The sequence below is a fragment of the Pezoporus flaviventris genome, unplaced genomic scaffold (genome assembly GCF_033815535.1).
Source record: "Pezoporus flaviventris isolate CSIRO_AGI_PZ_B2104156 unplaced genomic scaffold, CSIRO_AGI_Pfla_v1 ptg000002l, whole genome shotgun sequence".
Lineage (NCBI taxonomy): Eukaryota > Metazoa > Chordata > Aves > Psittaciformes > Psittacidae > Pezoporus > Pezoporus flaviventris.
In genome coordinates this window covers 84,376,505-84,404,485 of record NW_026892550.1, presented here as the reverse complement: position 1 = coordinate 84,404,485, position 27,981 = coordinate 84,376,505, and the positions used below count along the sequence as shown (strand labels likewise).

Here is a 27,981-nt window from a genome sequence, read left to right as displayed (position 1 = left end):
TCAGTTGGCATGTCCCATAAGAGGAGAAGTCGATACAGAAGAGATGGGTGCCTGCAACAAGAAGGTGCAAAAGAATGGTAGTGAAATGCCCTGCTTGGTAATTACAGGTTTTTCTAAGCTGGACTGGATTTTCAGAAATCCTCCCCATGTTCTAGTTCTGCTGCAATTGGCAAAAATATGAGAATTTTTGAAACCAGCACTGTTGAAATACAGTTCCTTGTATGTGTGTGTATATAGTGTGTGTGAAGTGGGCCATGTCTGTTCATTCATTTTAACTCTTGGTTTTGAAAAGGCTTAAGAGAGGACTGAAGGTCTCAGAGTCTGGGACCATGTATGTGGGAATCCTGAAATATGTAATTTCATGATACTGATGTTTAGCAACAGTGTAGCAGCAAAATTATAGGATCCCATAAATGTGAATAAAATCCGTAGAGCTGCTTGTGGTCAAATTTCAATAGGAGGAGTGGCCACATGCAGCACACCTCCTTACTTAATGTGTTACGCTTAAGTATGTAAATTTGAGATAGTGGGATCTGGCATCTTAAAGGCAGTAAGTACTTGAAGTAACACAGGACTGAACTTGTCCAGATGAGGAAGTGCAAATAACTTCCTCTCCACTGCGCTGTCATTAATGCGGTCTGGGAACACTACAATGTTTTCTGCAAAGGGTAGGTAGAAGAAAACGGAGAAAACTTGCACAGGTAGAAGTTGAGACAACTCACCCATCTAGTTTGTTCCTTTCCAGCATTTCAGGTGAGCTTGTTGGAAAAAAATTATGCTCAGGTTAAGAGCAGAGCTGCTTCCCTGTCTGTCACCCCATCAGCTCAGGGATTGAGGCTCCTGTGATTGCAGTCAGGGAGCATTTAATTGCTGACGTTCCTGTTTTCTCTTGTGTTGTTCCATCAGACACTATAAGCTGGTTTGAGCTCAGCACACGATGTGAAGGGAATGGAAAAATTTCTGTACAGGTCTGCTATCTCGTGGCTGGTTAAGGTAAACTGTCTGCTGAAGCCACTGCACAGCTGATTCGTCAGTGGAAAGCTGTAGATCTGCAGGAAGGCTTGACACTGTAATAGGCCCACCTGTATTCCCTGCAGACCTCACAGGGCATCTTGGCTTCTCTGAAAGAGCTACTTCTCTCAGAAGAGTATGTGACCAGACAAATTATTTTCTCCTTTAACCAAACCCACCTTTGTCTCGAAGGGAGAAGCAGGAGGAAACACAGCCAAAACCTTCCTGATCCTTACCCAGGCCATATTTATCATAAGATGTTGCTGTAAAGGACCTCATTGTTGTGTGATCTGGTGACAATCTTGTTATCATTCAAGAAGTAATTCAGTAGGATCCATAAATGTCAAATAATCGTGGTTTATATCATAAAGACTCAAGTGTTCATACCAGGTGCTCTGAGTCATAATCTGTAAGATACTCTTCCTCTTACTTCTAGAGGTTATCTAAGTCTCATGCAAGTCTATATGTCTTGCTCAAAGGGTAAACATAGAAGATAGCCAACACAATTCTTTGTGGAAAATAACAGTCCTTTGCCCAATACAGACCTGTTAATTTTATATTCTCTGAATGATCCATTTACTTTTAGACCTGGCCAGAGCAGCAAGTTAAAATGGGTCAATCGTAGAGTGGTCTGTTCCACCCACAAGTGAAGCGAACAATTGAGTTTTATTTGCAAAGTGCATTTGGCAGCACTGTGCAGCAGATGTAATTCCCAAGGACCTCAAGCGCTTACCCCAGGGCATCTATTCTCCCAGCGAGAGACAGGCATAGAGAATGCAAGATGCATCCCAATCTTCACACAGTACATTCAGTGCCAGATTCTCTCCCACTCCCACAGCCAGGTGATACAAGCCTAAACTAAAATAAACTCCTTCCTCAGTAGCAGCCAGATGTTAGTTTTGATGCTGTGCAATCCTTGTCTTCTCCTGCTTTCAACAAGAGGATTTCATAAAGCCTGGTGTTAGCCTGGGGAAGCCTTTTTCCTTGCCCTGGCTCTGCAGCCAGAGAGGAGAGATGGGCTCCTTCAGTAGGCCTTGCAAGAAGAAACCTCACTTGGCTGCTTTTAATTATGACTAGAGAAGTCCAGCAGAGGCAGCTTGCGGAGGCTAAGCTAGCATTAATGTTTATGATTATCCCTCCCAGCACTGTCCTCCCATGCTGAATTCATTTCTTCAAAGGCATTCGAGCGATATATTGGCATGTTCTTGACACATCAAAAAACAAAGAGTTTACAAGAGCAAAATCTAAGGGTGATGGACAGAGGTAGTTGTAATTTTTACAATATATTAATAATTTAGCTACAAAGACAAGTTCCTTATCTGTCTTACAGAGGCACAGGATAGAGATCAGAAAATGTGGCTTCGTTTCTAGGTCTCCCTGACTTCCACCAAGGCCTTTTAGCAATTTGCTTATGGCATATTCCATTTTGCAGCCAGAGGGCTGAGGTACAGAGTGGTGGAACTTTGCTTCAGCCAGTCTCTGCCTTGCCAATCTAGGCTGTTCAGCCTTTGGGTTAGAAACTGCTCATCCAGAGTCCATTGGTGTGTGACCGAGAGCAGCTTTTCAATGTTACTGTGACAGAAGTACCCTAAGGTCTCATCTGTGGTTAATTCCAGTTTAAAGGCATTGGTACAACCTGTTGATTTGTGTTGTTGTGGGTAAGTCTGTCTAGCTGTGTACGGTTAGAGAGTTTTGTAATTGTTAGGACAGAAGAACGGGCTTTCTTCTTACTTAACTACAATACAGTGATTATGGTTACTATCTGCAACGTGGTTAAGCACTTCAGAAATGCATACAAATACTTGTTTTGCTGTTGTGTGAGGATGGCAACTAATTCCCTACCAAAAGGGAGGAACAAACAACAGCTGCTTTGCAAGAGCAGTTCTCTACTGCTTTTCATCTTCAGGCCAAAGCTCTTCCATTAACATCAAGTTAATCTTGTGCCGTCTCTGCCCCGCAACCTGTGTCTGCTCATTGCAAGCTCAAATAAACCATCACTCACACCAGAAAATGCATGGTGAAGGACAAACAAAGTTCTAGCAAGAGATTCCCATAGTAGTCAGAAATAGTCAGTAGAAATGAGAATCATCTTTGTTGTTGGTTGTTTAGGGTTTGCTTTGGTTTTGTTGTTTGGTTGTTTTTTTTTAAGGCATGGAATTAATTTTAAATTAACTGGGAAGGCAGTCCAAAGACTGTGCTTTTGTTCTTGAGATGGCTGTGAACTCTTCCACTGAGTGTCCTTAGCCTGTTTCTTCCACTCTGTGCTCTCACCTGAATTCAGTTTACCTGCTTGCACGTATGCAGCTTTTGAACTGTCATTATCCCATGGGATAAAGAGGATGTGCTCTAAATCATACCATGCAGTATGAATCCACCAGCTTGGAATTAGTGTGGCTATTGGCTTGCCTGAGATCTAAACATCTTGCAGATGGTCTGTGGTTCCTGACTGTATAAATAGTACCGAGCTGGCTCAAACTGGGTGGGGTGCACAGGACAGCTGCCCCCGCCACCACCACCAAGATGACTTTCAGAAGAACTGCATTCAGGGAGTGTAAGTGGAAGCATCACCCCATGCCTCTACCCAGCCTTCATGTTCTTAAAACTGTGGAAAAGGTTTGCACTCATGGTAACAGGAACACAGGAGAACTAGGAAAAACTTGCAGACCAGAGAAGCTATTTAATTCACTTTGTTAAAAGAGAATTTTGAATGTCAGCAGGAATTTGTGCTAGACAGGGGTAGTGTGGGTAGCTGTGATCAGTGAGAAATAGGATAGCTGTTCTGGGCTTAGTCATTCGTGTTTAACTGGCACAATGCTGAGAAGGGAGGAATGAACTAGCGGATCTTCAGTGGAAATGTGTGCCCTAGGAAGTGCAAATACAAGCTGATCCACCACAGCTTACTGAAGTCAGTGGAAGTTCCTAAAACCGACGAGTTTAGACAGGCATTCATGAGCACTATAGTCTACTAAGCTACTAGTTTGTGCACAGAAGAGAAGCAGCTCTCTCTTGGGAAAATAATAAAGTGACTATTGCTGCTTCCGTCTCATAATGTTTAAGCCAGTCTCACTCTTACACATAAGAGGTTGCTTCTAGGTGATCTCAGCATTTTAAGTAGAAAAGTTTATCTCTGTCAGAGGCCAGGCTTGTGCTAATGAAGATACTCAAAAGCCTTGTGTTCATCTCTTCAAGATCTTTGGTTAAGATCCTGGAAGAGAGTAGTGGCAATAGTGTCTGACAAGCAGGAGATTGAATCTGAAGACTGCCAGTGTGGATTCCAGGTAGAGCTGTGAACAGTATGGATTGTCTTGCCACTATGTGCCAGATGTCCTGGATAGATCCTACCCAGCCCACTATCAGCGATCATGTTTGTAGGCAAATCTGAGATTCCATTGTCCATGGTAAAGCAGCAACTAGCAGTACAAGGCAACAGTATAGGCATGCTCCTTTTCTCCCATCCACCACCACTCCCAGCTGTAGTTACCCAGAAGCACTTTGCCAAGTAGAGCCTGGATGCATCAGTCTTTTACCCACTTTTGGCCTGTAACCAAATAAAGCCTTCCTTTGACATTGAAAGACAAGTCTGTTTGCAATAGAATCAGCTCTTGCAAGCATCCAAAGCATTGTTTTCATTCAAAAAATGATGCAGGGCTACCAGCAAGTTCTCCCAAGCACTGCAAGCTTAATGCCTTGTCTGTTTATACTGCCATCCAAGCTAGCCACATTCCTGTTGATGTCCTAGGTTGAGCTACTCAGTGAGGTCCCTCCTGAAAGAGCTTTCTAGGATGTTCCTCTGTCCCTTGGATTTTGCTTCTTTCAGGTTTTGTAAGCAGGGGGTGTTCTCATTTACTTTTGTGCTGAAAATAAGGGTTAGGAAGGGATGGAGAAGGAAGCAGCAGCAAGATGGGGGAGGAAGGAGCCTTTGTAGTTCATTGAAATGTTTCTCAGCAGGCAGTGTTTCCATAGAAGAACCTCCCTGACTTCTCCCTTGCCAAAGTACTGCTTGGGGGAGGATGGCAGGAGGGCTTGCACTCTCTTCACTCCTCCCAGATCTAAAAGAGACTTTCTGCCCTTGGCTGAGGCAATTCACCAGGTAAGGAAAAAACTATTGAGGACTCCAGACACAATACACACTGCAACAATTTAATTGATTCTGCCTCCTCCTCTTTCAAAGAGGGCCTAATGTACTATTTTTGCCTTGTTTTAGCAATGCTGGCACAAAAGCCATGGGTAAGAAGCTGGGAGATGATGGTAGCAGCTCTTTATGTGTCTGTACAATCACTCATGGCTCTCTTACTCAGCTAATTAAAACTAACCCCCCCCCCCTCCCCCAGCTACCCTGAAAAATGTAAATAACAGTTACTAAAACATTGTTCTGTGGTATAACCAGCACCAAAGTTACAGAAAGGCTGTTATGCAACAGGATTTTGATTGTGAAGAAGTGGATGGCTGCAAATCAAGTGAATGCCAGGCTTTCTTCATGAGAGAATGATGCTGGGGACAAACAGAAGTGTGTACAATTAAAAATGTATAAAATACACAAAGACAAACAGCTGGCAGAGGCCAAAGCTGTCTGAGCACCTTCATGTTGTGCTTTGCCTCTCTCTAGAGTTAGCGCACATACAAAGGGTGTAGTACATGCAGTGAAACAAGATTTTTTCCGAGGGCATTGTGTTCTTAGCACAAGCAGCAAGAAAATAGGCAAAGCACAACAAAGCAGGAGAAAAAAGTTTTGATGAGACGGGACAGTGTTAGTTCCTGTATCTCTGGCTAAATGCACAATGTGCGTTCAACAGAAGATACGTCATAATGTAAAATAAAGGGACACAACGTGGATGTGAAGCCAAGAACAAAAGTTGTACAAGCACAAAATGAACCCTTGGTACAAAAACCAAGCCTGGTTGTTCCCTGCGCTTGATAAAGACGTTATGAAACAGGCCTGATTTAATTCTTCTCCAGCTGTGGCAATGCTAGAAGTTGGAAGTGACTTTAAAGATAACTAAATGGAGAACTCTGGAGCTACATGAGCGTGTAAAGCCAAGTGCATGTTCCAGCCTTGCTGAGCTAGGGCTGAGCAGCATGGGCTGGAATGTGGCAATCCTAAACCCCCATTCCTTAAACGGAAATCATGGAGACATGTAGAGAGGTGGTTCTGCTTTTATCCAATAAACCAATAAAGTTACATACGAATATGTTGCCTTATTCTTGTTGGTTTCTTAGGTTTGCAGTTTTTAACCTTGACTCAGCATGGGCAATGCCAAACTTTGAGTCCTACAACATGCTAGAATGTATATTTAGGTATTTGCAGCCAATCCAGCTGTGCTAGAAAAGATTAACCTTCCTGCTTTTTAACTCGGTGTAGGAAGTGAGGACTGGCCATCCTGTACTGCCCAGAGAATCTGCTGGAGCTAAAGCATCCTGTGTCCTGGCTGACCCTGGCAGCTGCCCTGAGGAGGAATCTGACCAGAGCTGCCACGCTCAGAAGGGGGAAAAAGCAGCAGAATGGCTTTATTGAAGGGCGTTATTGAAGGTGCAAAATACAGTTTACAAAAAATAAATAGTAAAAGAGCAGGAGAGCAGCACTCAAGAGAGAAGGACAGCTGGGGAAGCCAGGACTAGAGAGGAGCATGCAGGCTCAGGGGGGCAGCAGCTCTGGGGCCTTCTGAGCAAAACTACAAATGGAGCACGAAGAATTTGCCTTTCTTTTCGACTGGCTGCCTTGTGAGGACTTGCTTGTGTGCTCCACCAGCACACCTCAGCAAGCACCAGCAGGAAGCCAGGGGACACCTGCAGGGATTCTAAAGGGAGATGGCAGGAACCATGTGAATGCCTAGGGTAAAGCAGAACCATAACCTCTTCAGGGTAGCAAAGGGGCCATCGCCTTGATGAACCACAAGCCCCCAGGGAGAGGAGCTGGCAGTGGCCAGGCCCTGCGCCAGCCTGAAGAAACCACTGACTAGTCCTGTCCAACTGAAACAAAACCTTGCCCTTTCGATACAAGGATCTCCCATCTCATGTTATAGTGGCATAGGTGAACCGTACTGCAAACCCCACGGCGCAGCCTAGAGATCAACATGGCCACCAGCCCATGTATAGTGACATAGATGGGGCTGGGGCTTGTGGAGGACTGACGCTGGCAGGTGGACGGCCAGTGCCCTCCCACAATGCTTTTAAAGGGAAAAAGGCAAGGGGCATCAAAGCGGTGCCCAGACAGTGGGAAAAGTGCTGGTGCTTACTCCCTGCTTGGAGCATGAGTTGGAGACCTCGGTGAAGGCAGAGGCCTGGCTGCAGGGAAGAAGGGTCTGTCACGGCAGCCCATGCCACTCGTGCTGCAGTACTGCTGAGAGCTGCAATAGCGCAGGCAGAGATCACAACAGCATGTCAACACAGGTGTCTGTGGCCCTGAGGAGGAGGAGAGAGCCGGAGTGAGGACGTGCCTTTGTATTTCTTTCCCAACAGCTGAGCGGTGGAACAGCATGTAAGTGAAAGCTTTGAAATGCAAAGATCAAACCAGACTTAAAAGTCTGCCAAGACCATAGGTAACTAGGCAGGAATCTTGTGCACTTTGGCTCAATAATATAGTGTAGAGAACAGTCTCTGCTGAAAGACCAGTGTCAAAACCCTTCAGTATAGGCAGCTCACATAGGTTCTTTCTTTCTTTTAAATGGCAGTCACATTATCAGTGAAGGAGAAGCTGCTCTGATACCCACTACCAACTGGGAGGTGAGAGAAGACTGTCAGCTCTGCAGCTGTGGGCTTTTTGGGTTAGGCTGCTTTTACCATCCTCAGAGGTTGATTCAACTTCATACCATTCATTTTGAATAGGAAGCACTGAATCCAGTGCAAAGCACTGGTCTCCAAACCAGTAGCAGACAGCTAGTATCAGCCCCTGTGGCATTAAAAAACATTAAGCCTACGTGCTCATTTAAGAGGCACTTTTTGCTTTCTGTTTTGAGTGATGTTGCAGGATTTGTGCAGGCAATTAAATGTCAGCCTATATATTCCTATGGTTGGCGAGCTTTTGGAAACAAGTAATTCATAAAGGGTTTGGAAAAGTTAAACATAAGAACAGATGTTTTAATACTTACTTTCTTTGATTCATCTAGGAGTTCATCTCATCGTATGATCTCAGTTTAAGTTACTTGTCCCAAAGTATCAGATCCAGAGGCCAAAATGTCTTACTGAGTCAATATCTTGCAAGTAGACAATGGCCAAAGATATCAGTGTACTCCTTTGTCAAATCAAGAATCACAGTTTCTGTCTTGGTTTTAGTGTTGGAAGAAGATTCTGTCTGTGTCTAGTGAAAAACTTCGGTCCAAGATGTTGCTGAATCCAACCTTGCCAGTGCTCAGAATTTGTATTACGACCAACATGAGTCCAAGTATATGGCTAGTCTCAGTGTTTTCACTAGGACTGAATTATACACAGGCAGATGACATTTTCTGTTCCAGTCTACTTATCATGACAGACTTGGAGAACGGAAAATGAGTAACTGCTATCATAACAGTTGCCTTGTAAAGAGACCTGGATCATTTAGTGTCCGGCTTGCCTGAAACATGACTGCACGTATCTGCTGGAGGGAAGTCTGTGTCTTTGTCCAGGCATTTAAAATCTGTGGAGCAAGAAGCAGTGACAATGATGGATTATATAAACCCAGCAGGGAAGTGTTCTGTTGCAGAGCAGAAGCTGGCCAACATGAAGACGCACCAAAATACTTAGAAGGCAAAAAGTTGTGGAGGCATCCCTGAGCCCCGCTGTCTCCCAGAAGTTGGGATGGCGGTAAAAGCCAGCACAAGAGCACCACAACCTTAGGACAAAGGGCAGTGAAAGTTTGGGATCATGAGCATGGGAGGGGACTGTCATGCCACAGGGATTACAAAGCAACATGGCATTTACCAGAGCTAAATAGTCTGCTGTTAAGGACACAGAAATCCACACAGCAGGCTTGAAGGAAACTGGCAGTAATCGATTTCAATCATTCCCCAAGAAGCTGAGTCTCTGGCATGCTGCACCTGCACAACTTCATACATGATATCCTAATCTCTCTAGGGATAGATAGAAAGGTGTCACAAATTTTAAGCGGACTCTTGAGTGTAGCAATTGGTATCTGTCCCCCAAGCCCCTCAGCACACCCTCAAAATGTTGTTTCCTGTGCCCCAGTCAGCATCTACATGCATCATCATGCTGACTCGGTGTAAGGAGCATGCTGGGAGCCCATTTGCCACAACTTATAAAAGAGGCTTTAAAGCGCTGCTGCCGCCTTAAAGAATGGCACATACAAAACCCCTCCTGTTTTGCAGTCTGCCTATGAATAGCTACTTATTCTAATTTACAGCAGGATGTGTTTTATAAGAGGGTAAACTTGGCCTAAGTGAAAAGCATTTGAATGCTTGCACACATGCATGCACACACTTGCAACTGAGAAAGACTTTCAGAACATGCACACACAGCTCTGCTTAATGGGCACCACCATCCTTGCACGTGAGGGTTGCAACTGAGCCACTCCTGCTGCCTTCTGTGTGTGTCTAAATGTGTTGGGCCTCTCTGTTCTGAAATAGCTTGAGGGTCTAGAAGTAGAAGAAACACCAGGCTGGTCAGACCTGCAGTCTGGGGTCTGTCTGGGACCATGGCTGGTACCAGATGTCACAGAGAACAGTGCCTGAAACCTTGAACTGTTTTCGCTTGCCATCAAGCAGTTAGCAATTGGCCAAAACGGGAGGATTTAGCCCTTGCTCAAACTTCTTTTTTCTATTACATGGTGTGAATCAGATGTTTATGATTCCCCAGTCAACCCTGAGTGCAGGTACACAGCCCTAGCATTAGCAGGGCAAGGAAGGATCATTTCAAGAGGTCACTTTCATATCTACCCAGTCTTCCCACTTTCCTCCTACAGATAATGCAAATCAAGTAAATATTGCTCTTGTTTCTGAAACCTTGCATTAGGAGTGGTTCAACCACTGCTGAAAGGGTAGTTGTCCTGACAAGAAGAGTCAGTCAGTTCATCTGTGGATAGAGATTTTTTTGACGGCATGCTGAAAATAGCACCTCAGAAACCACACTGCTAGCTGGTTTTAGAAAGGCCAGTTTTTGAAGCGTCTCTAAGCGGCCAGCTTGTTACTCTGTAAATAGCAATCACTTTGTTTAGCTGTTCTTCAGAAAGTGCCCATGCCTGAAGGACAATGCTGCCCTGGGGCACCTCCTCACAGCCTGGCCATCCCTGCAGGCTGCTCTGATTGAGCTTCCCCAGGAGCCCCTGGGGCTTGTAAGAGAAGCAGGAACCTACTTGGGGATGCCATCACTCACACAGCCATGGGCTGAGCTCCCCATACATCCCACATGCTTCAGGGCACTGCTGTTCGCTGACACTCCCCACCCCCCCCAACTGTCTATGTGAGCTTAATCCCAGCTGGAGTATCTCCCCTCCCATAGCACCTAATCAGCCTTAATCCTGCCCAGATAAACACAGTCATCCCAGTGGGAAAGAAAAAAATACAACGGTGGCTTTAGCCGAAGACATTTCTTCTGAAGCTAAAAGGTATGTGGCATGGAAGTTCTAAACCCGTCTGCTTCGCAAACTGTCCTCTCCCTGCTGAGAGGTTTTTTAAATCTTTCCTGGAGATGTACATAAATCGAAAAATACCCCCCTGCAGGGCCAGTACCCCCTTGCATCTCTTCTCTCATATACCCACATGGAACTTCCTTGGTGGTCTCTGCGTCACGAGGTCAGTGAAGACATAGGAACTTTACCCACTGGCCCTGAGATGTCTAAGAGATCACTCTACCTATGTAGTATAGGGCACATGCTGTACACTAGCTGTGTGGCTCAGGCTGTGCCACTCGTGCCCTGGAGGCTGCATCTGGGTCCCTTGACTGCTCTGTATGCTGTAATTTGCAATATGAACAGGTAGGCAGACCTGAGGGAAGTCACTGAGGTCAGATGAGTATCCTTTGGTTTGTGTTTATTTAAGTCTCTCATAACCCTCTAGAGTTAATTCCTGAGCATGAACATCCATTCTGGGACCCAGCGTACTTCTGGGGATCCCTGTGATGGACATCTGCTCAAATTTTGCCTGAAGGTTCCCCATCCTGCTTCTGACCTCCCCTTAGCTATGTGTCTTTCTGAATGAAGACTTCCTCCTGGAAAGTCCTTCTCCTTAATTTTTTTTCAGAATGGGATGCCTCTGCTCTGAGGAAAGGGTATGTATGTATCCTACTGCCTTCTCCCTTCATGCTGCTTTCTGTCTGCCCTTTTCCTCTGTCTGCCCTTGGCTTGCTTTCTAGAGGATGTTAAGTGTCAAATTTGGTTGATTTGTTGCAGCCTAATTATCTGATTTAATCCAATTAAACTATCTGGAGTTATCTGTGTGATGTGGTGGCTTTGTTAGCTAACTCCATTCACACTTTCCCTTGCAAAAAATGTTCCCTTCAGCTCCTCATTCCAGATCTCCAGTGGTAGATTCCCATATGGTTCTTGGCTGTTTGTTGAATGCTTGTGATCAGGACTCTAGGTTCTGCAGATTTCCTTCAGGGACCATCTCTGCGCACCCTGGTTAGCCAAGTCTGCCCACTGCTCTTCTTCGTTGCCAGAAGACTCTGTCTTCAGCGGCTTGGGAATAAGGTCAGCGACATGCTATGCCCTCATGAGACTAGTCACTTGTACTTGAGCTCACTGTTCTCTGCCTTCCTTTGGCTGAGTAAACTCTCTGCCCACAGAGAGACATGTTTTCTCCATAGTACCAGTGCAGTCAAAATATTAAATCTGAAACTGTCGCCTCTTCCAAGTGCCTTTTTCCTTTCCTAGGGTATCTCAGTGTTAGGTTGATGTCATTCTTCAGCTAGCTCCTCCTTGATCTGGGAACAATTTTTTTTATTTCCCTGAAAAGGGAATCTCTGGACCTTTGTTGTGTCCGCTGGTGCTGTAGATTAGAAAGCAGTGCCACTGAGAAGAGACCTGTAGGCTAGAAAAATCTCCAAAGAAAGAATGGTGATGAGGGAAGCTTTAACCTGGAAAGATACTGCCTCAGGTTTCTTGGTTTTATTTAGCAGAGTTCTGGGTATGAGCCTAGAGCACCAACACCTATATGGAAACCCTTCTCATGGCCTCCCATGCTGACTGCTCCCTAGCAGAGGATTTTCAAGCATCCCTATTTACCTGCTTAATTCCTGTTGAGAGGGAGGTCCAGAAAGAAAGCCTGCCATGCCAAAGTGTTGCTTTTAGCCACCATGGATGCCCTCCAAACCACATCCCATAGCTGCACCTTGCTTTTCATTCTTCTCAGCCACCTCTGCGTGTGTTCAGGAACGTGCAAGAAGATGGACATGCTTAGTCAGGAGTCTTAGGTTCAGTAAGAAGCTTCAAAGAGCAAATTCTGTTCCCTAAAAATGATCCTGCTTGAGACCACAACTCTCTCTGAAGAGTTCATAACTTTGTGCTCCCTAAAGATTACTCTGAAATAGTCAGTATAAAATCTGGAACTTGCTGCTGCGGAAGATGGAAGTCTCTGTTTGGAGGAGAGACCTCTTTTGGGTTTCCGAATACTTGGTCTTTGTTTTCAAAATTGCCCCAAATGACAAAATAAGGTGGGGATAACTTTCTTGACAGGAAACAGACTGGCAGGCATAGAGGGCTGATCTTCTTAAAGTCATCTTCGAATCACCCTAATACAAATCCTCATGGAATAGTCTTATCGGCTTCAACAGGGATGAAAGCAATAGTGCAGCAAAGAAATGAATAGCCCTTGAGAAGCTCCATTAAAGGTGTTTTAGTGGTAATGGAAAATTATCTTTTTACTACAGAATTTGAGCAATTCTTAAGAATTTAAGAGAATTATCTTCCTCTTAAGCAATTTGAAATAACAATTAAAAACTCTTCAGAAAGGCGGTTATTCTCTGTTAAGCCCTGATGGATTTCTTACTTAGGCTGGGCTATAAATGATCTTGTTCCTAGGAGTAATATGGTTCAGGGTCCTGTCTCTGAGGCACATAACTTGTGTGCTTCATTCTGGCAGCATGAATATCATAATATCTATTCTTATTATCATCAAACTTTGCTGTCACTGTTTATTTGTAGCTATCTGTCATTTGGCCTAAAACATAAACCAGAGGGAAATACCACATTCTTTATTAACCTGTTTGCTTTAAATTACCACTTCTGTGAACATTTTCACCTTCAACAAATCAATATACTGTTACTCATAGGGACAGCTGGTGCAAGCAGGAGCTAAAGAACTGACCTGTTGATCAACTATCTGTTGATCTCCCTCTGAAATCATACTCCTTGGCAAAATCTTATTTACAACTCTAAGTCAACCAACACTTTTCTCCTTTTTTGCTTGACAGAACTCCTGGTAATATTTTTTCCAAAATCACTTGGCCAGGCATTTAGCCAATAAGGCAGACTTTCAAATTACTCAAGTTGTAAAAATACATTTTACAGTGAAATCTCAAAGCAGAAACAGCTGCCTAGGTTCAGTTTTGACAGCTGCTCTTCACCTAACAACAAGTAGCCTATTTGTGTTTGCTTATTCATTAAAATTGAAATATAACACAATAGGATCAGGTGTCTTAGCTGGCAAATGCCCTACTTTTTCTCTGTGTTGGTGCCTCTGCCTCAGTGCTCATGATACATACGTGTTTTATATTATAAACCCCTTGTGATTAGCTTTATTGTTATACCATCAACATACTTTAGCTTCCCAGATAAAACAATTAAGAACCCACCTAGGAAAGATACTAGTTTAACTGGAACACAACAACATTCCCATTAGTTTTCCAGAGACCACATGTGTTCTTGAAGTAAATGTTTCTTAAGAGCTGACCTGGATCAGAACAAATTTCAGGTCACTTGTGATCCTCATGAAATCCCATATTCCACCTTCCACTCAGACCAAGCTCTGAATGGAAAGGAAAATGCTTAATTTTTCAAAGCAGAGCCTCATCAAATGAGGCTTTACCTATAGTGTGAAGGTATGTGCACTGTTTCAGATGTCTGCATTTTCCAATTTAAACTCCTTCGGCTTGTTCCAAGTTTGCAGCTCTTTTTCATGCCCCTCGTTCCATTCAGTGAGGTCAAAAAAGTGTCCCTCTGATGGTGTGGGGAGCACAGGTGGCTTTCTCAAGGGAAGGGGCTAGAAGAACCTCAATGGAAGCTTTTTAGCTATTGAAGTGCCTTTTACTTGCAAGCTGGCTATCACCCAAAAATGAAAACTCAAACCGCTGTCAAGAGGGTGGCCCTGAAATGTCATCAGCAAATGCTTCAGGGAAACCAGAGACATTTGAGAAATGAAGGTTTTGACCACATTTTTCATTTATGCATTGTCATTGGGACTCACATGGCTAGAAGCTGTTTTCCTCTGAGGGCAGGAATGGCAGAGCTAGCTGTTCACAGGCCACAGCAGTACAGGATTTGCAGACTTAAATCCTCCGTGGGTTAAAGCATCAGCTCTGTTCATTACTGTCAGTTAGAAGCCTGCATTCTCCACTGAGTTTTGGGGCTTGCATGAGATTTGGAGTGTAAGGGCACAAAGCCATGAAATAAATACCAGAGCAGTTGCCCTGACCCTGGTTTGTATGCAGCCAAAGCCTAGGCCAAGCCATTCTGTGAATGTTCAGCATGGTGATGAGGGAGGGCAGCCAGCGATAGGCACCAAGGGACTGGGTTTGTTCAGCTGGGAATTGAGAGGCAGCACGTTGTTTGATACCTACAAGGATCCTCCTTGAAAATATATTTCATTCTCAGTGGGGAATTTAAATACTATACTAGATGTCATTATACTGAAAGGAATGTCACTGGTGGTCTTTGAGAAGTGCAGAGAGGAAAAAAAGGGGAAATAATGGGAGAAAATCTGGGAGAATCACTCCCTCAAAACAAAGAGGCACATAAAACTACACACGTTATTTAAAACAAAAGTTGCCAAAAGAGCTGGTAGAGTTCCCCAGACTAGTTAAAACTAGTAAAATCATATCTGCATTTTGAGAATTTATTCAGCATTAGCTACACTTATGTCTCACAAGTTGAATATGATTTGGAAGCACCGGTAAGGAAGTCAGCAGGCTAGGATCAGTTAAAAAAAAATCCCTAAACAACAACCCCCCACCCACCTCACAGATAAACCTGCAGACTTCCTTGTGAGAGAGAAATCCTGCTGCGCCTCATGCCCAAATGGACCGGTTTTGCAGTGCTGAGGGAGGAGGTGCTGTAGAGTTACCAAGGATTTACAATCAGGTAGAGATGAGGTGAGGTGCTCCGACTAACCTAAGGAAAAGCAGATGGTCCTGCTCCCCTGGAAACCTGCCCCCCTGCCCCCACTGAGGTTAGCCAGTGCTGCTGCGGGGAGCAAACAGATTCTTTCAGCAAGAGTTCGCCATGAGCTGCTAAATCTGTGCCTGAATTAGGGTTAGACCCAAAAGGTCATTACCAGGATAAAAATTTGTGATAGAAACACTCAATGTTATTTTTAATATTTTTGAGTATTAGCCAACAACTGCATGTTGTGTCTCTGCTGCTGCTCATTCTGTGAGAAAATTTTTATCTTTCTAATAGTTGGAAATGCAGCATCAAGGCCAGGTTGGACAGGGCTTTGAGCAACCTGGTCTAATGGAAGATGTCCCTGCCCATGGCAGGGGGGTGGAATTTATTAGATTATCTGTAAGATTAAAGATTATCTTTAAGGCCCCTTCCAACCCAAACCATTCAGTGACTCTACGATTCACGCTTCAGCTGGGCTTGACCACAAGGTTAGGAGGGAGCAGCTTGCACTTGTAGTTACAGGCTGTAATGGTGCTGTTGTAACCAAGTATTCCCTTGTACATCACAGGCTCATCCTTCTGACATTGCTAGTTTTTAAAGGAAGCCTATTTCAACATACCCCACCAGCTGTTTCATGAAGCAGCTCTTCCTAAACTGCACCAGAGAGTGGGAAGCAGAGGTTGCAGCGATGTGAATTTTTACATCACTCATTCTGACACAGCAAGAAAAACTCCCAAGAACTGCTGATGATTTTTGAAAGTACAGAAAATGAACCATATGTGGAGAAAAAACCTCCCAAGACCAGCACAAAACATTCCCTCTTGCTGCCAGAAGCTATGACCCACCACCAAGGTCGAGCGCTGGTGCCTCAAGTGTGAGCCCGGACACGCTTTGTATAGAAAACACACCAGTTGTTGCTATTGGGTCATGTTAAAAACAGCAGTTGGGCCACACTTTTCAGAAGAATGCTGCCTTCATGGTGCTGATGTTTCATAAAATCAGCTAGGTTGGAAATAACATCCAAGATCATCAAGTTCAACTTTTATCCCAGGACTGCCAAGTTCACCACTAACCCATGCCACTGACGGCTTCATTTACATGGTTTTTGAACACTCCCAGAGACGGTGATTGCACCACTGCCCTGGGCAGCCTGTGCCAATGCCTAAGCATCCTCTCTGTGAAGAAATACCCAATCTAAACCTCCTCTGGCACAGCTTAAGGCCATTACCTCTTGTCCTATAGCTTGTTACTTGGGAGATCAGCCACCTCCTCTCTCCATCCTTCTTTCAGGTAGCTGTAGAGAGCGATAAGGTCCCCCTGAGCCTTCTCTTCTCCAGACTAAACACCCCAGTTCCCTCAGCCACTCCTCATCACACTTGTGCTACAGACCCTTCACCAGCTTCGTTGTCCTTCTCTGGACCCGCTCCATCACCTCAGTGTCTCTCTTGTAGTGAGGGGCCCAGAGCTGAGCACAGGATTCGAGGTGTGGCTTCACCAGTGCCGAGTACACTGGGACGATCACTGCCTCACCCCGCTGCCACGCTACTCCTGATCCAGGTTAGCCTGTCGGGTCCCGCCCTGACCCGCAGGCTGCAGCGCGCCGGACGCCTCGGGAGGTGGCCGCTGTAACCCCGCCCCGCCCCGCCCCGCCCCGCGCTGCTCCTCCGGGCAGGCAGGTGCCCGGGTCCCGCCCACCGCCGGCTGGGGGCGGGCCGCGGGAGCGGGCCGCGTGCGTGAAGTCCTCGCTGCCGTCACAATGGCCAACATCCCCGCCCCCTACTCCTCCTCCTCCTCCTCCCAGGCTTCCCGCGTTGCCTTTCTCCCTTAAAAGGACAATGGGGCGCGCAAACAGAGAGGGCTTGATTGAGTAGAATGGAGCCGTGGGAATGGCGCATGCGTAGAGCGGCGGCTGCCGGCGGGAGGGGCGGTGCGCTGTCTGTCGCGCGCCCGCCCGCTCGGGCTGTCCGGTAGAGCTCGGAGAGCGGAGCGAGGCTCGGCCGCGCGCGGCACAGCTGTTGGTGGACGCAGGAGCGCGGTGAGTGGCTTCCTCCTGCTTAAGAGAAGGAGAGGAAAAAGCAAAGCTGCGAGCGAACGTGAGGTCTGAACCGGGATTTTGTGTTTGTTCGCTTGCTTGGTTGGGTTTGGGTCAAAATTGGGGTGTTTGTTGGTTAGGTTTTTTTTTTTGTTTTGTTTTTTTTTCCTAGTAGCTGGTGGTTTCTGTTAAACATAAGTTAATCCCGCAGCCTGCGCTCAGTTCTGCAGCGGCAAAAAAGACTTTGCCTCCTGAAACAGTTTGACACGCATGGCTCCCGTGAGCGGCGTTTTCCATCTTTGCCTCAGTTAGTGGAGTTTAAAGGAGGTGCTGGGTGGCGGGGGGAGACGCCTCCCGCGTTGTTGCGGACTGTTCCTGGGAACTCTAACCGTCGTCGTGTCCCGTTCCCAAGTACGGTTAAAGCCTTAACTTTCGAGGAAGCGTAGACGGGTGCCTGGCCATTTAACTCCAAAAGCGGACCCTAGCTGCGGGGTGCGTTAAGTAAACCGGGCTGCCCGGCGGTGGCGGGGCTGCACGGAGCCGTGCCCGAGGCCTCGCCACGCGGCCCCCCTGGCCAGGTTCCACCGTTGCGACGCGGGAGTCGCAGGTGCGGCTCCGGCGCGCCCCGCACCGCACACCTGTAGCGCGGGCGCGCACGAGTTGCTGCTGGCAGGGTGGCGGAAGGAGCTGGAGCACGGCAGTGCCCGCTGTCCCTGCTCTCCGTGTTGCACGGGGAGGGTAGACGTTGGTTTTAGTTCTGGTTATCGCTAGTGTTTGCGGTCAAGCACCGTGCGCGCCCGGAGACGGGGAAAATGTGCGGCTGCAGGCTGGCGTGACGCGTGCTGCCGGTCGCATGGGTCGTGGTGTGGGGCCTTCTCCACATCAGCAGGCGCCCCGCCACCGGCCCGGTGCGCAGCGTTACAGTTGTGGAGACGCGCGGCGGGCGGGCGGCGATGGCGTCCTGCCGCTCCCGCCGCGCGGCGTGAGTGGAGGTCGCTCCCGGCCACGGCAGCCGATGCCCGCGCCCGGCGCCAGCAAGTTTTGGCTCCCGGCTTCCACGGGGCTGCGGCGGCGGGGCTGGGGCTGGAGCTGCCGGCGTGCCCCCGGCGCGGCACGTAGGCAGCGCCCGGCTGCAGGGAAAACAAAGGGCTCGCATGTGCTGCGGCGCCCAGCGCGCCGGGGACAGGGCTTCTCTCTGTATGGGGGGGGGGATGGACCTTAGCCCAGGGAGGTGTCGGTGGGATAAAACTCTTCCCGCGGGAAGAGTGATGTTTTTTTAGCGGCTGGTTGGCGGTTTTGGAGGACTTTTGGAGAGGCGATGAAACTTTGGGTGCACACGCGCTCCCTTGCACACCGCAGTGCAAGCGGGCGGGCGAGCCTCGCTGGCCACCCCGGGGCTGCCGCAGGGTCCGGGGGGTCCGTGTTGCCCGCGCCGCGGCGTGCCCGCGTTGCTGGGAGGTCTGCGACGGCCCTTTGAAGTACAACTGTTGCCATGTTTGAATTACGTCAGGGCCGAGCCATGAGGAACCAGCGCGGAGCGAGGCGGGGGCGACGGGTGGCAAGGGAACGGGACCGGTCCCTGAAGGGGGAGGTAGTAGTGAGAGGCGTCCATCAGCTGCCGGGACAGGGGTCTGGGTGCCTGGCGGGGCTGTTGCGGCTCGATCCCCGCTTACCGCCGGATGGGGCGGCTGCACCGAGACCGCGTGGTGGGGCGGCGTCTGCAGCGCGGGGCCGCCTCGCAGCGCCCACCTCTGTTCCGCGCTCGGGGCTTTCCTCCGCTTCCTACGCCTTTTTAATTCGCTTTTAATTATATTCGTCTTTCGGCAAGTTCAGCGCTTGGCAGCCCCGGCGAGGGGAGCGGAGGGGGGGCCGGGGCCGCCAGCCTGTGCACTCCCGCCGCTCCACCTGACCGGCGGGGCCGCCCGCGAAAGTAGGTCGTCCGCCCCGGGAAAGAAGAGGGGAGAGTCTTTGTTCCTGGCGCTGCCGCGCCTCCGCCCGCCGCGGCCCCCAGCCGGCGAGCCAGCCCGCCGGCGGTAACGGGCGGGAGCGCAGCCCCGCCACGCGGTGCTCTGCTCCCGGAAAGCGGCCGCCGCCTCCCGGCCAACTGCGCTGCGCCCGTCCCGGCGGCTGCGGGAGCGGCGCGACCAGGCTCCACCTGGAGCCAGCGTTTATCCCCGTCCTCCGAGTTATTTTATCCTTCTTAACTTGCAGGCTTTCGCCAGGGGAATGCTCCTAGTCGCGCTCTCTCCCTTTCATGAGATAAAAGTTGCTGTCTGCTCTCGTACGTACCTCTCCGGATGCGTGTAGCTAAAGGGATTTAAAGGGACCTGCTAAACCTGTTGTTCACTCCTCTGTGCCTTAGCGCAGCGAGCTGGTCTGAATCCTTCCTGCCCCGGGCTCCCCCAACTTCTTCTGGGCGGGAACGTCCCCGGTTCGTCCTATTGAGAGCGTTGTCCCCAGCAGTCTGCTGGTCGGCTAGTCCTTTCGACCCGAATTATCCAATAATCATTAAAACTGCAGGAAAGATAAGTTTGGAGCTGTGCCCCGCTGCTGTTGTTCTTTTGGCAGCTGGTGCAGGATGCTGCCTTTCAACCTGCTGCTGTGTGCCTCTTGCCCTGCCATCCTTCCCTCGTGGGCAGGGAGAGGGGAAGGCCTAGGTTCCTAATTCTGCCCGGAACATACACAGCATCGCATTTGTGGTGGAGGCTGAGCAGTGTACTTGAGCACAACCCGACTGTAATGCTTGCCTTTTTTTTCGTTTTGAATTTTAAGTTGTCACTGGTGGAAGGTGGTAGGTTGACAGCCATGGAGGCATCTGCTTAACCCTTTTACACAAGGCAAGCCAGGAGGGTGACTGTTGCTCAGCAAACCCGTTCACTACTGTGTGCTTGCTTCCAAAGGTGAGACTGACTCTCAGCCACGTGTGGGGTAAGTGCTGTGGAAACCCCCTTTCCCCCCAGTTTGCACACAGTTAGATTCTCCATGCAGTTAACAGCTTTTTTTGATGAAGGGGAAAAGGTTGCGCAAAGCCTGCAGAGTAGGGGCAGACAGCGAGCTGGATGCCTTTCTGCTCGCACCAGTGGAAGCTGAACTCCTTTGGCACCCAGGTGAATTCCAGGTTTCTTGGGATCTGTGGTCCCTTGTAGAGAATCAGCAAGTAACAAGTTGTGGGATTTTCAGACACCCCCACAGGCATGCAGCATCCAGCTCCCACTGAAAGTAGGTGGGATTGAGTGCCAGAGCCTCTGAGAAAAATTCCTCCTTGCTTCTCCCAGCCCAGAGATTCTCAAACAGAAGCTGATTGCCTACAATTTCAGTCTTTCCTTTAAAAAGAAAACATCACTGACTTCTTGGAAGATGTTAGATTAGCTGATAAGTTCACACAGGTTAAAAATAAACAACACATGCTGAGCAGCTCTGTGTCACCAAACTCTGCTTTGCATTGATTCTTAGCACCTGATGCTTTGTACCTCTTTCATAACAACATGACACACAGACAGTTGTACTAGACAACCAAGCTCTTCAGACTTGCACTCCTTGTAGCGCTTGCTTTTTAGCAGTAAGCAGTAGCTAGTGAGCTGGGGCTTGAAGATTGAGTGGTTAAGCAGAATGCATGGGCAGGACTCTATTTCATAACTTGGACCTTTGCATTTCTGTAGAATGTGCTCAGTCCAAGTGAAATGATCAATAATATTACCTAAGGACATGTAAATGTGTCCTTTTAAATGAAGTCATTATGGTTCTTCTGACAAATAATTACTACTACTTCTGGCTGAATCCCCTTCAGGTATGTTACTCTCATTAAAAAATGAAAAGCCCCCTAACTGTTCAGTGTCTCATGATCTCAAGTGTCTGTGATGCTTTTTCAGCAGCAGGTGGTTGCAGACAGCATCATAACAGTTGCAGTGACTGCACTCAAACAAACAATGCAGACTGAACTCTATCACTTGCTTGAGAACATCTCAAGTTTTCCTCACAGATCTTCTGCTCAGGCAGAGTGGGGTGTTAGTTATGTAGTAGGAGTTTTGGGGGGGGGAAGTCCTCTTTCACGATGGAATGTCTGCAGGTGGGACAGGTTTGGGATTTTCCCCCCATGCAAATATTACTGATTACTGTTTTCATGCTTTGGCCTATTCCTTTTGAAGCACTAACCACATGGCAGTTCAGAGGAACACCCAAGTGGCTTAGCCTTTTGCTTCTTTTGTCTAAGTGGTTTAGGTACTTATTTCCCTCTGAAGATCAACAGGTAGGTAGGTTCCTTTGTGACTTGACTGCTTCTGAAAACTTCACTCAGAACAGCTTGTGACCCAGCCAGGATGCTGTGGAGGCTCAGACATGTGACAGAAACATCCAGTTTGACTTTTTTATATGCTTGGTAGTTGCTGCCAGTTGCTAAGATTGCTCTCTAGCACTAAGCACAAAACAGTGGCTGCAGACAAGTACCAGCAAAGAAGTGAGTTACTTGCTTTGGCAGAGAGAAAGATCCCTGAAGATGGAGTTTTGACCTTTAACTGATTTTACTCAGCTCATCAAGTGAAAACTCAACAGGATACTGCTTCATTCAGGTGTGTCTGGGCTGTAGTGGCCAAATACAGCTTTCCCACAAGTAAAGTTGTTCTGGGTGGAGAAAGGAAGGGAAGTGGAAGGAAAATCTGAGGATAAAGGGGACCAGAAGAGTGTACAGCCACAAAGTTCTAAGTTTCTTGTTGGAAATCAGTCGCTGTTTTTGAGCTATAAGGACAGTTGACAGTGTAAAAAATGTGGGGTTTTTTTGTGAATACTGAAGTTGCATTTTCAGATTAGTCCCTTTAGCTTGGTCTGTTACTTCCTTGGAGTATTCTGGCTTTGGGCATGTTCAAATACACTTTTCTGGGGTCCAATTTTAACTTCTATGCCAAAGTTTTTTTCAGCATGTAAACTCAGGAGGGAGGTATGTTTACATTCAGTCTCTGGTATAGATCAGCTCCTCTGTTGATGTACAATTCTCTTTCCTACAGTCGATTTTCAGTAGAGGTGTTGCAGTTTATTTCAGCAGAGGGACAGGCCTCAGAATTTATTAGCAAGACAAGCAACTGCTTCTGGCGCCATAGACAGCTCTGGAAGCGTTTTTCGTGTGTATGCATGCGCCTGGGTGTATGCTCCTGGGTGTATGCACTTGCAGATGTAAAAGCCAGAGCACATATATTCTTTCTATATAAAGGCATGTCTTTCTTTTATTTTAAAAGAAAATAAAGTCCTGTTTTGGTTATGTTTCTTAGCTCCAATGCAATGTTGGAGAGATGAACACTGAGGTTTTTACTGACGGGAACCTGCTGCATCAATGTACCCAGGCTAGATGATATTTTTCTATGGCCCAATTTCAGGGAGGCTGTGCCAAGGCTGTTTTGTACACAGAAGGAGAAATCAAATGATTTGCAGCATTATCTTCCTCTCTGGTGATACACTGACAGTTTTGAGTTGCACAGAGAGTGAATAATCCAGGGTCAGAGGGGATGGGAAGAGACAAAGGTACTGAGTAGTCGGGCTGGCATCCCGCTCTCCCATAACTCCAGGGAAAATTTCTCTTTCAGCTTTGCAAGAAGCAGGTGAGCATGTTCCTTCCAACTGGTCTGATGATCGTGTTACAAATGCAGGCATGCCTGTCTTCTAGGAATTCCTTCCTTTCCATTATAAAGGGTTTTCATTCTTCTTGGGTGATCAGAAAGAATGCAGAAGGAATCTGGAAAAGCAAATGAAAGGGGCTCACCTTATTTTAAAATTTAACAGAGTTCACAAGTTCTCCCCTAACTTGAAAACTTAATTAGCATCTGAAGCAATACCTCTTTTTAATTTAGATCATCAAATTAAATTTGGAAAGAAAGCTAAGCACCAAATTCTAGTCCTGACAGGTAACAAAAGCATGAAACCATTTTCACATGCATATGATGCATGCTGCTTTATGCCAGCCTTTCAGAAATGTAATAAGCAGGGTGTGTTTGGTTGGGTTTTTTGTTTCGTCTTTTTTTGTTTGTTTGTTTTATTCACCACCTGCTTTCCTGTTCTCTCTCTGACTTTTTTTGCACGACAGGTCTTTTTGATGCTGCTTTTCCAGAAGTGAGAGGGCAGAGGGATGGAGAGAGCTTTTTCCTGTAGTCTTTTCCGAGTCCATTTAACTTGCTAAAGCAGTTGTTTAAAGCAGAACTTGGGGGAATAGGAATTTCTCCTTTTGCAGGGAGACCAGGGAGAAAGGGGACCACTTTTCCCTGACTTAGGGGAATGCTGCTCCCCTCCTAGTGCAGGTGAATCTCTGCTTCTGCAGAATGACAAGTAGGCTCCACTAGGATTTCTGATTCTTTCCTGGTGAACTGTCCCTTTCACTTCTATGCACCTGCTGATTTAAAAGAAATCATGTATTTTAGCAACATGCATAAATTTGGCAAAATTATATCATGTAACACTTTTTGACTTCTATGGAAGTTACTTCACTCCTACTTGCTATCTTTTTTTACCTGTCCCAAATTTCACATGGTTAAACTTTTGCAGCTGAGATTCAGGTGTTGGTGGCCAGCAGTCTAACTCCCTCATTCTAATTTAAGATCTAAATTGCAAAGCTTTCAAGTAAAACCTTTTAAAGAGCACAGTCATACGTACTTCTAAGTACATGCTAGCTATTAAGCTCTCCAGCTGACAGAATATTTAGTGTATAATGGTCAAATGGCAACTGTTTAGGATTAAATGTGTTACTGGACTGACGCCTTCCATTTATAACTGCACTTAGATGCAGTTGTCAGAGAAATGTGTTTTACTTGTGGTTTTGCTACTAGCTCTTCCCCATTCAGGCATGATATATAGTAATACCATTGCTGACCATTCATCAAGTGGGAAACAGATGGCACTAGTTTCCCTTCTATTGAAAGATTGTGTTGAAAGGCTGCTCCTGTGAGAATGGCAGCAACGATGCAAAACAAAATATTTTCAGAATATATGTCTGATGCCAGTCTTTGCTAGAACATTACTTGTAAAACATGCATCTTGTTCTGCTGTGGTGTGAATACCAGCTGGTGACAGAGATCATCTCACCAGTGTCTGGATTTCTGGAACAAACAGGGTTAGAAAGTAAATCACATTGTTGATATCGGTTCCGTCTCTTGCCCTGTAACAGCCAAGATGTTCTTGCTAAGTTTTTAGCACTGATGAACCTTGTGTCTGCAGCTCGTCTCTAACTTTCTGAAGAAAAGCACCAGATCATGGACCTGACATTGGGGTGGTCAGACAGAATCTCAAGGTACTGTTTTGTAGTTGAGAATTCGCATGTGAACATGCTGTTGGATCTCTAAAGGCTTGTTAAACACATTGTCCTCAAGAGACTGTCTCTTGAAGAAGTGCATAGGATGCTAAGAAACAAAATACATACTCTTAATTATTTGCCTAGACGTTCTGTTGTTTATGTATCTTGACCAGCCAGGGATACTAACCTGATTTGCCTGTGTGCTAATTTGCTACATGTCCCTGAAAACATATCCAAACAGAAGTAGAGAGTAGTTCAGAGTCTGTCCATCCCTCAACAAGCCCATTCAGCAGTTCCTAAGAAATCTGGCAACATTCGGGATAACTTTGCAGCACAAGTAGCTCACCTAGGGCTAGGTTTTCCCAGGAATGACTTGCGCAAATATCCAGCAAATGTGCACAAAGGAGAAAGGAATACAGCACTTCAAGCCTCTGGCAAATAGCGTGAGTTGGGACAGGAGGGAGGGGAAGATCGATTCCCTCTGTCTTTCCTAAGCCTGGAGGATCTCCTTATTGATCAGCTTGCGTATGTCCCTTGCTGCCAACAGGCTCTGTGACAGGTTAGGTCAAGACAAGCTATTTGGAGAGTTTACTTGTGTCTTTCCAATATGTTTGTGTAGTGGTAATTGCAAGGAGATGCAGCCTTAAGTGGGCACCAGTATTCTTGTGTAACTATATGCTAGATGGAAATGTAAACATGTACACTTTCAGGTGAATATGGGTTCCTTCATGGATCTTGTGTGAGAGTATTATCCAACAATATTTAATACAATCTTTGGGTTTCTGTTCTCAGGAACCTGGGAACCTTGTATGTTTATTTTGCAGTGCTGTCATGCTTTGATCTTACTCTCTGGAGTGTAGTTTCACTTTTGGAGCACAGTGACTAGGCCTGGGTTGTTCGCTAGCTTTTGCTGTGGTGCCACAAAAATACGTGGCATTTTCTTCCCCTCACACCCCCTCCCTGTCTGTCAGTAGGGTAAGCACAGTGGTAGCTGCAGTTGTTTTGTGGAAGCATGTTTTTGGCCTCAATTGAACCTACTTTTCAATATTTTTTTTCTTTTGTAATGATGTGGCAAGTCTTGGGGCTGTATACTGAAGATTTTGGGTTAATTTTCTCTGTCCTTCTGGAGCATATTAGAATTGCATCCCTTGCCTTTCTGCAGATGGAAGATACCTATACCCAAGTTGGGTTGCTGGCATTTCAAAGTCTGTGGGACTGACTAGGAGCTCCCTCTCACCAGACTTACCTACAAGAGATGGAGATGCTGCCTTCCAGAAAGTCCTGCCTGACCTACTGGGTTTTTCAATAGTATTTGAGAGGAGGAGAGGTGGCTTTCTGTTAGGTTTTACGAGAACATGACAGCTTGGCCTTTTGTTAAAGGAAGAGGGAGAAACCTTGTGTTATATGTGTGGCTTCATACGATTTTGCTGCTTTTTTAAAAGCAGAAGTTCTCAGCAGTGGGAACAATTCTCAGAGCTTCCTTTAGCAGGTGACCTGTCCCCTCTCTGAGCATTAGTGTGTGATAAGCAGCAGAGCTGGCTGTTTGCTCCTTGCAGTGGGTGGTTGAGGCAGACCTTGTGCCATGGTCTAAGAGACATCTTAGAATGGTCCCTGCCTGTGTTATGCGACAGATGCTGTGTGGCATGTGAGGACTTGCTGTGTGTCCAGGCTCAGTGCCAGGAAAGCACCAGCTTTTCTTGGTTTTTGAAACGCTGTGGGAGCTCTGTTTGCTCTGACAGCTTCTTGTGCCATGTCAGACTGTGTCTGCGCTGGGAAGTAACTGATGCTTGGGGAGAACCAATTTGGTGCTGGGGACACAGGATCATAGAATCATGTGTTGAAGGGGTCTTTGTCATGATGGCTGCAGTAAGTTCACTTTAACCAGCATTAAAAGTTTTGGCCTGGAAAACCTCCACTGTATGTTACTGCTCTAATGGCAAATCCCAGCCCAGGTACCAAAAAGGATAGGCAGACCTCTAAGAGCAGCATGGCTTTTGGCTTTGTGGCTGACTTTGCAGAGCTGGAGGTTAAGAAGAAACAGCTTCCCTGTAAATGGGAGTACCCTTTGCTCTGGCATCACTAGCTGTGGCAGGGATGTGCGATAGGCGCATGCTGAAATGCGCCGCAGGGTCCTGCTTCCCACCCCTTTTCTAGGTTTCCTTCCCATGGAAAGCAGGGCAGGGAAGGTGGGAGGGTGAGAACTGAGCCTGTACTGACATGGAGCTGGGATGCTCAGCCAGGCCTGAGAATGGAGAAGCGCTTCTGGGTCCTGCAGTGCAAACATGGCCACCAAGGGCTGGGTGGGACTCCACCCTGCTGTTTTTAGAGTGGCTTTTCAGGTATGTCTGCAGCCTGGAGGTATGGCTGCAGCTCATTTAAAGTTACTCCTACTCACTTTCGACAAAGTTTGGCAGGGCTGTTTCCACCAAACACCAGTGGTGGTGATGAGGAAGTTCCAGTGACCCAGGGCTTGGGCAGGTTCACACGGCCTGTCCTGCAGCCTGTTTTACCACGTACATAGGGCTTTCATTAGCCAGGTCATCGGTACTCACACCTCTGGGTTGTGCTGTTGTAGATACGCCCTTAGAGTAGAATTGTGCGGTGATGAATTGTCATGAGTCTTGCTGGGTATTGCTTAACACTCCAGCTGTTAATTATTTTTTCTTTTCTTTAATAAGACAGTACATTCCAGGTACATCTATTTTAAAGCAGTGCAGGATAAAGCTATGGCCTAATCTAGCAATTTCCCATCCTGAATAACAATTTACTTTTGTTTTGTCCAGTGAACTGCCAAAGATTTTTCTTTCAGTATCTAACAGTGATAAGTAACACTAGCTCCTTTTTGTTTTCACAGGCTACAGCTGGGAGGAAAAGATGTTTGGCTTTCACAAACCGAAGATGTATCGGAGTATAGAGGGCTGCTGTATTTGCAGAGCTAAGTCTTCAAGTTCTCGTTTTACTGACAGCAAGCGTTACGAAAAGGATTTCCAGAATTGTTTTGGGTAAGATTATTTCTTTAGTCAACATCATGGTCAGTTATGGTGTTGTTCTCCAAGCCATGATCCTCACATGCTGTCCCTCTTGCTCTGGAAGACTGAAGGGTTAGGTTAGCAGAGGTGTGTAATTGGGAAAGTCGGGCTTCAGCGTCTTCACAACTTTCCTGGCCAGCCCAGGAGGGGCTGGATCTGCTGCTGTGTACGGTACCATTTTGTTGTTAATTTTACTGTTGCTGCCAGTGGTGAGCTGCTGTAGTTCCTAAGAGTGAAGGGTCAGTCTCGTGCCTCTCCCACCTCACAGCACATGCAGGGATTTATTTAGACCTCTCCCAGACTGTGCATTTTGCACTTGTTCCTTAGAGGAGGTGTAAATTCTCACACAAGGTGGTAAACAACATGGGTACCTGGAGATTTTCTGTGGCTCTGAAGA

General features: G+C 46.8%; 1 protein-coding gene across 3 annotated transcripts in view; it reads left to right on the top strand.

Moving 5' to 3' along the window:
* The first annotated feature begins 7,366 nt into the window (after window positions 1–7,366).
* SINHCAF (SIN3-HDAC complex associated factor) overlaps window positions 7,367–27,981 on the top strand; it is a 28,023-nt gene continuing 7,408 nt past the window's right edge. Inside the window, exons 1-2 of one of the 3 annotated variants that reach the window (XM_061444826.1) lie at window positions 7,367–7,486; window positions 27,410–27,557. In XM_061444826.1, coding sequence (XP_061300810.1) covers window positions 27,430–27,557 — 128 coding nt within the window. In that variant the 5' untranslated portion in view covers window positions 7,367–7,486; window positions 27,410–27,429. Of the gene's footprint in view, window positions 7,487–17,174; window positions 17,292–26,134; window positions 26,422–27,409; window positions 27,558–27,981 lie in introns of those variants that run through there. The other 2 variants (XM_061444827.1, XM_061444828.1) reach the window with 2 other exon arrangements.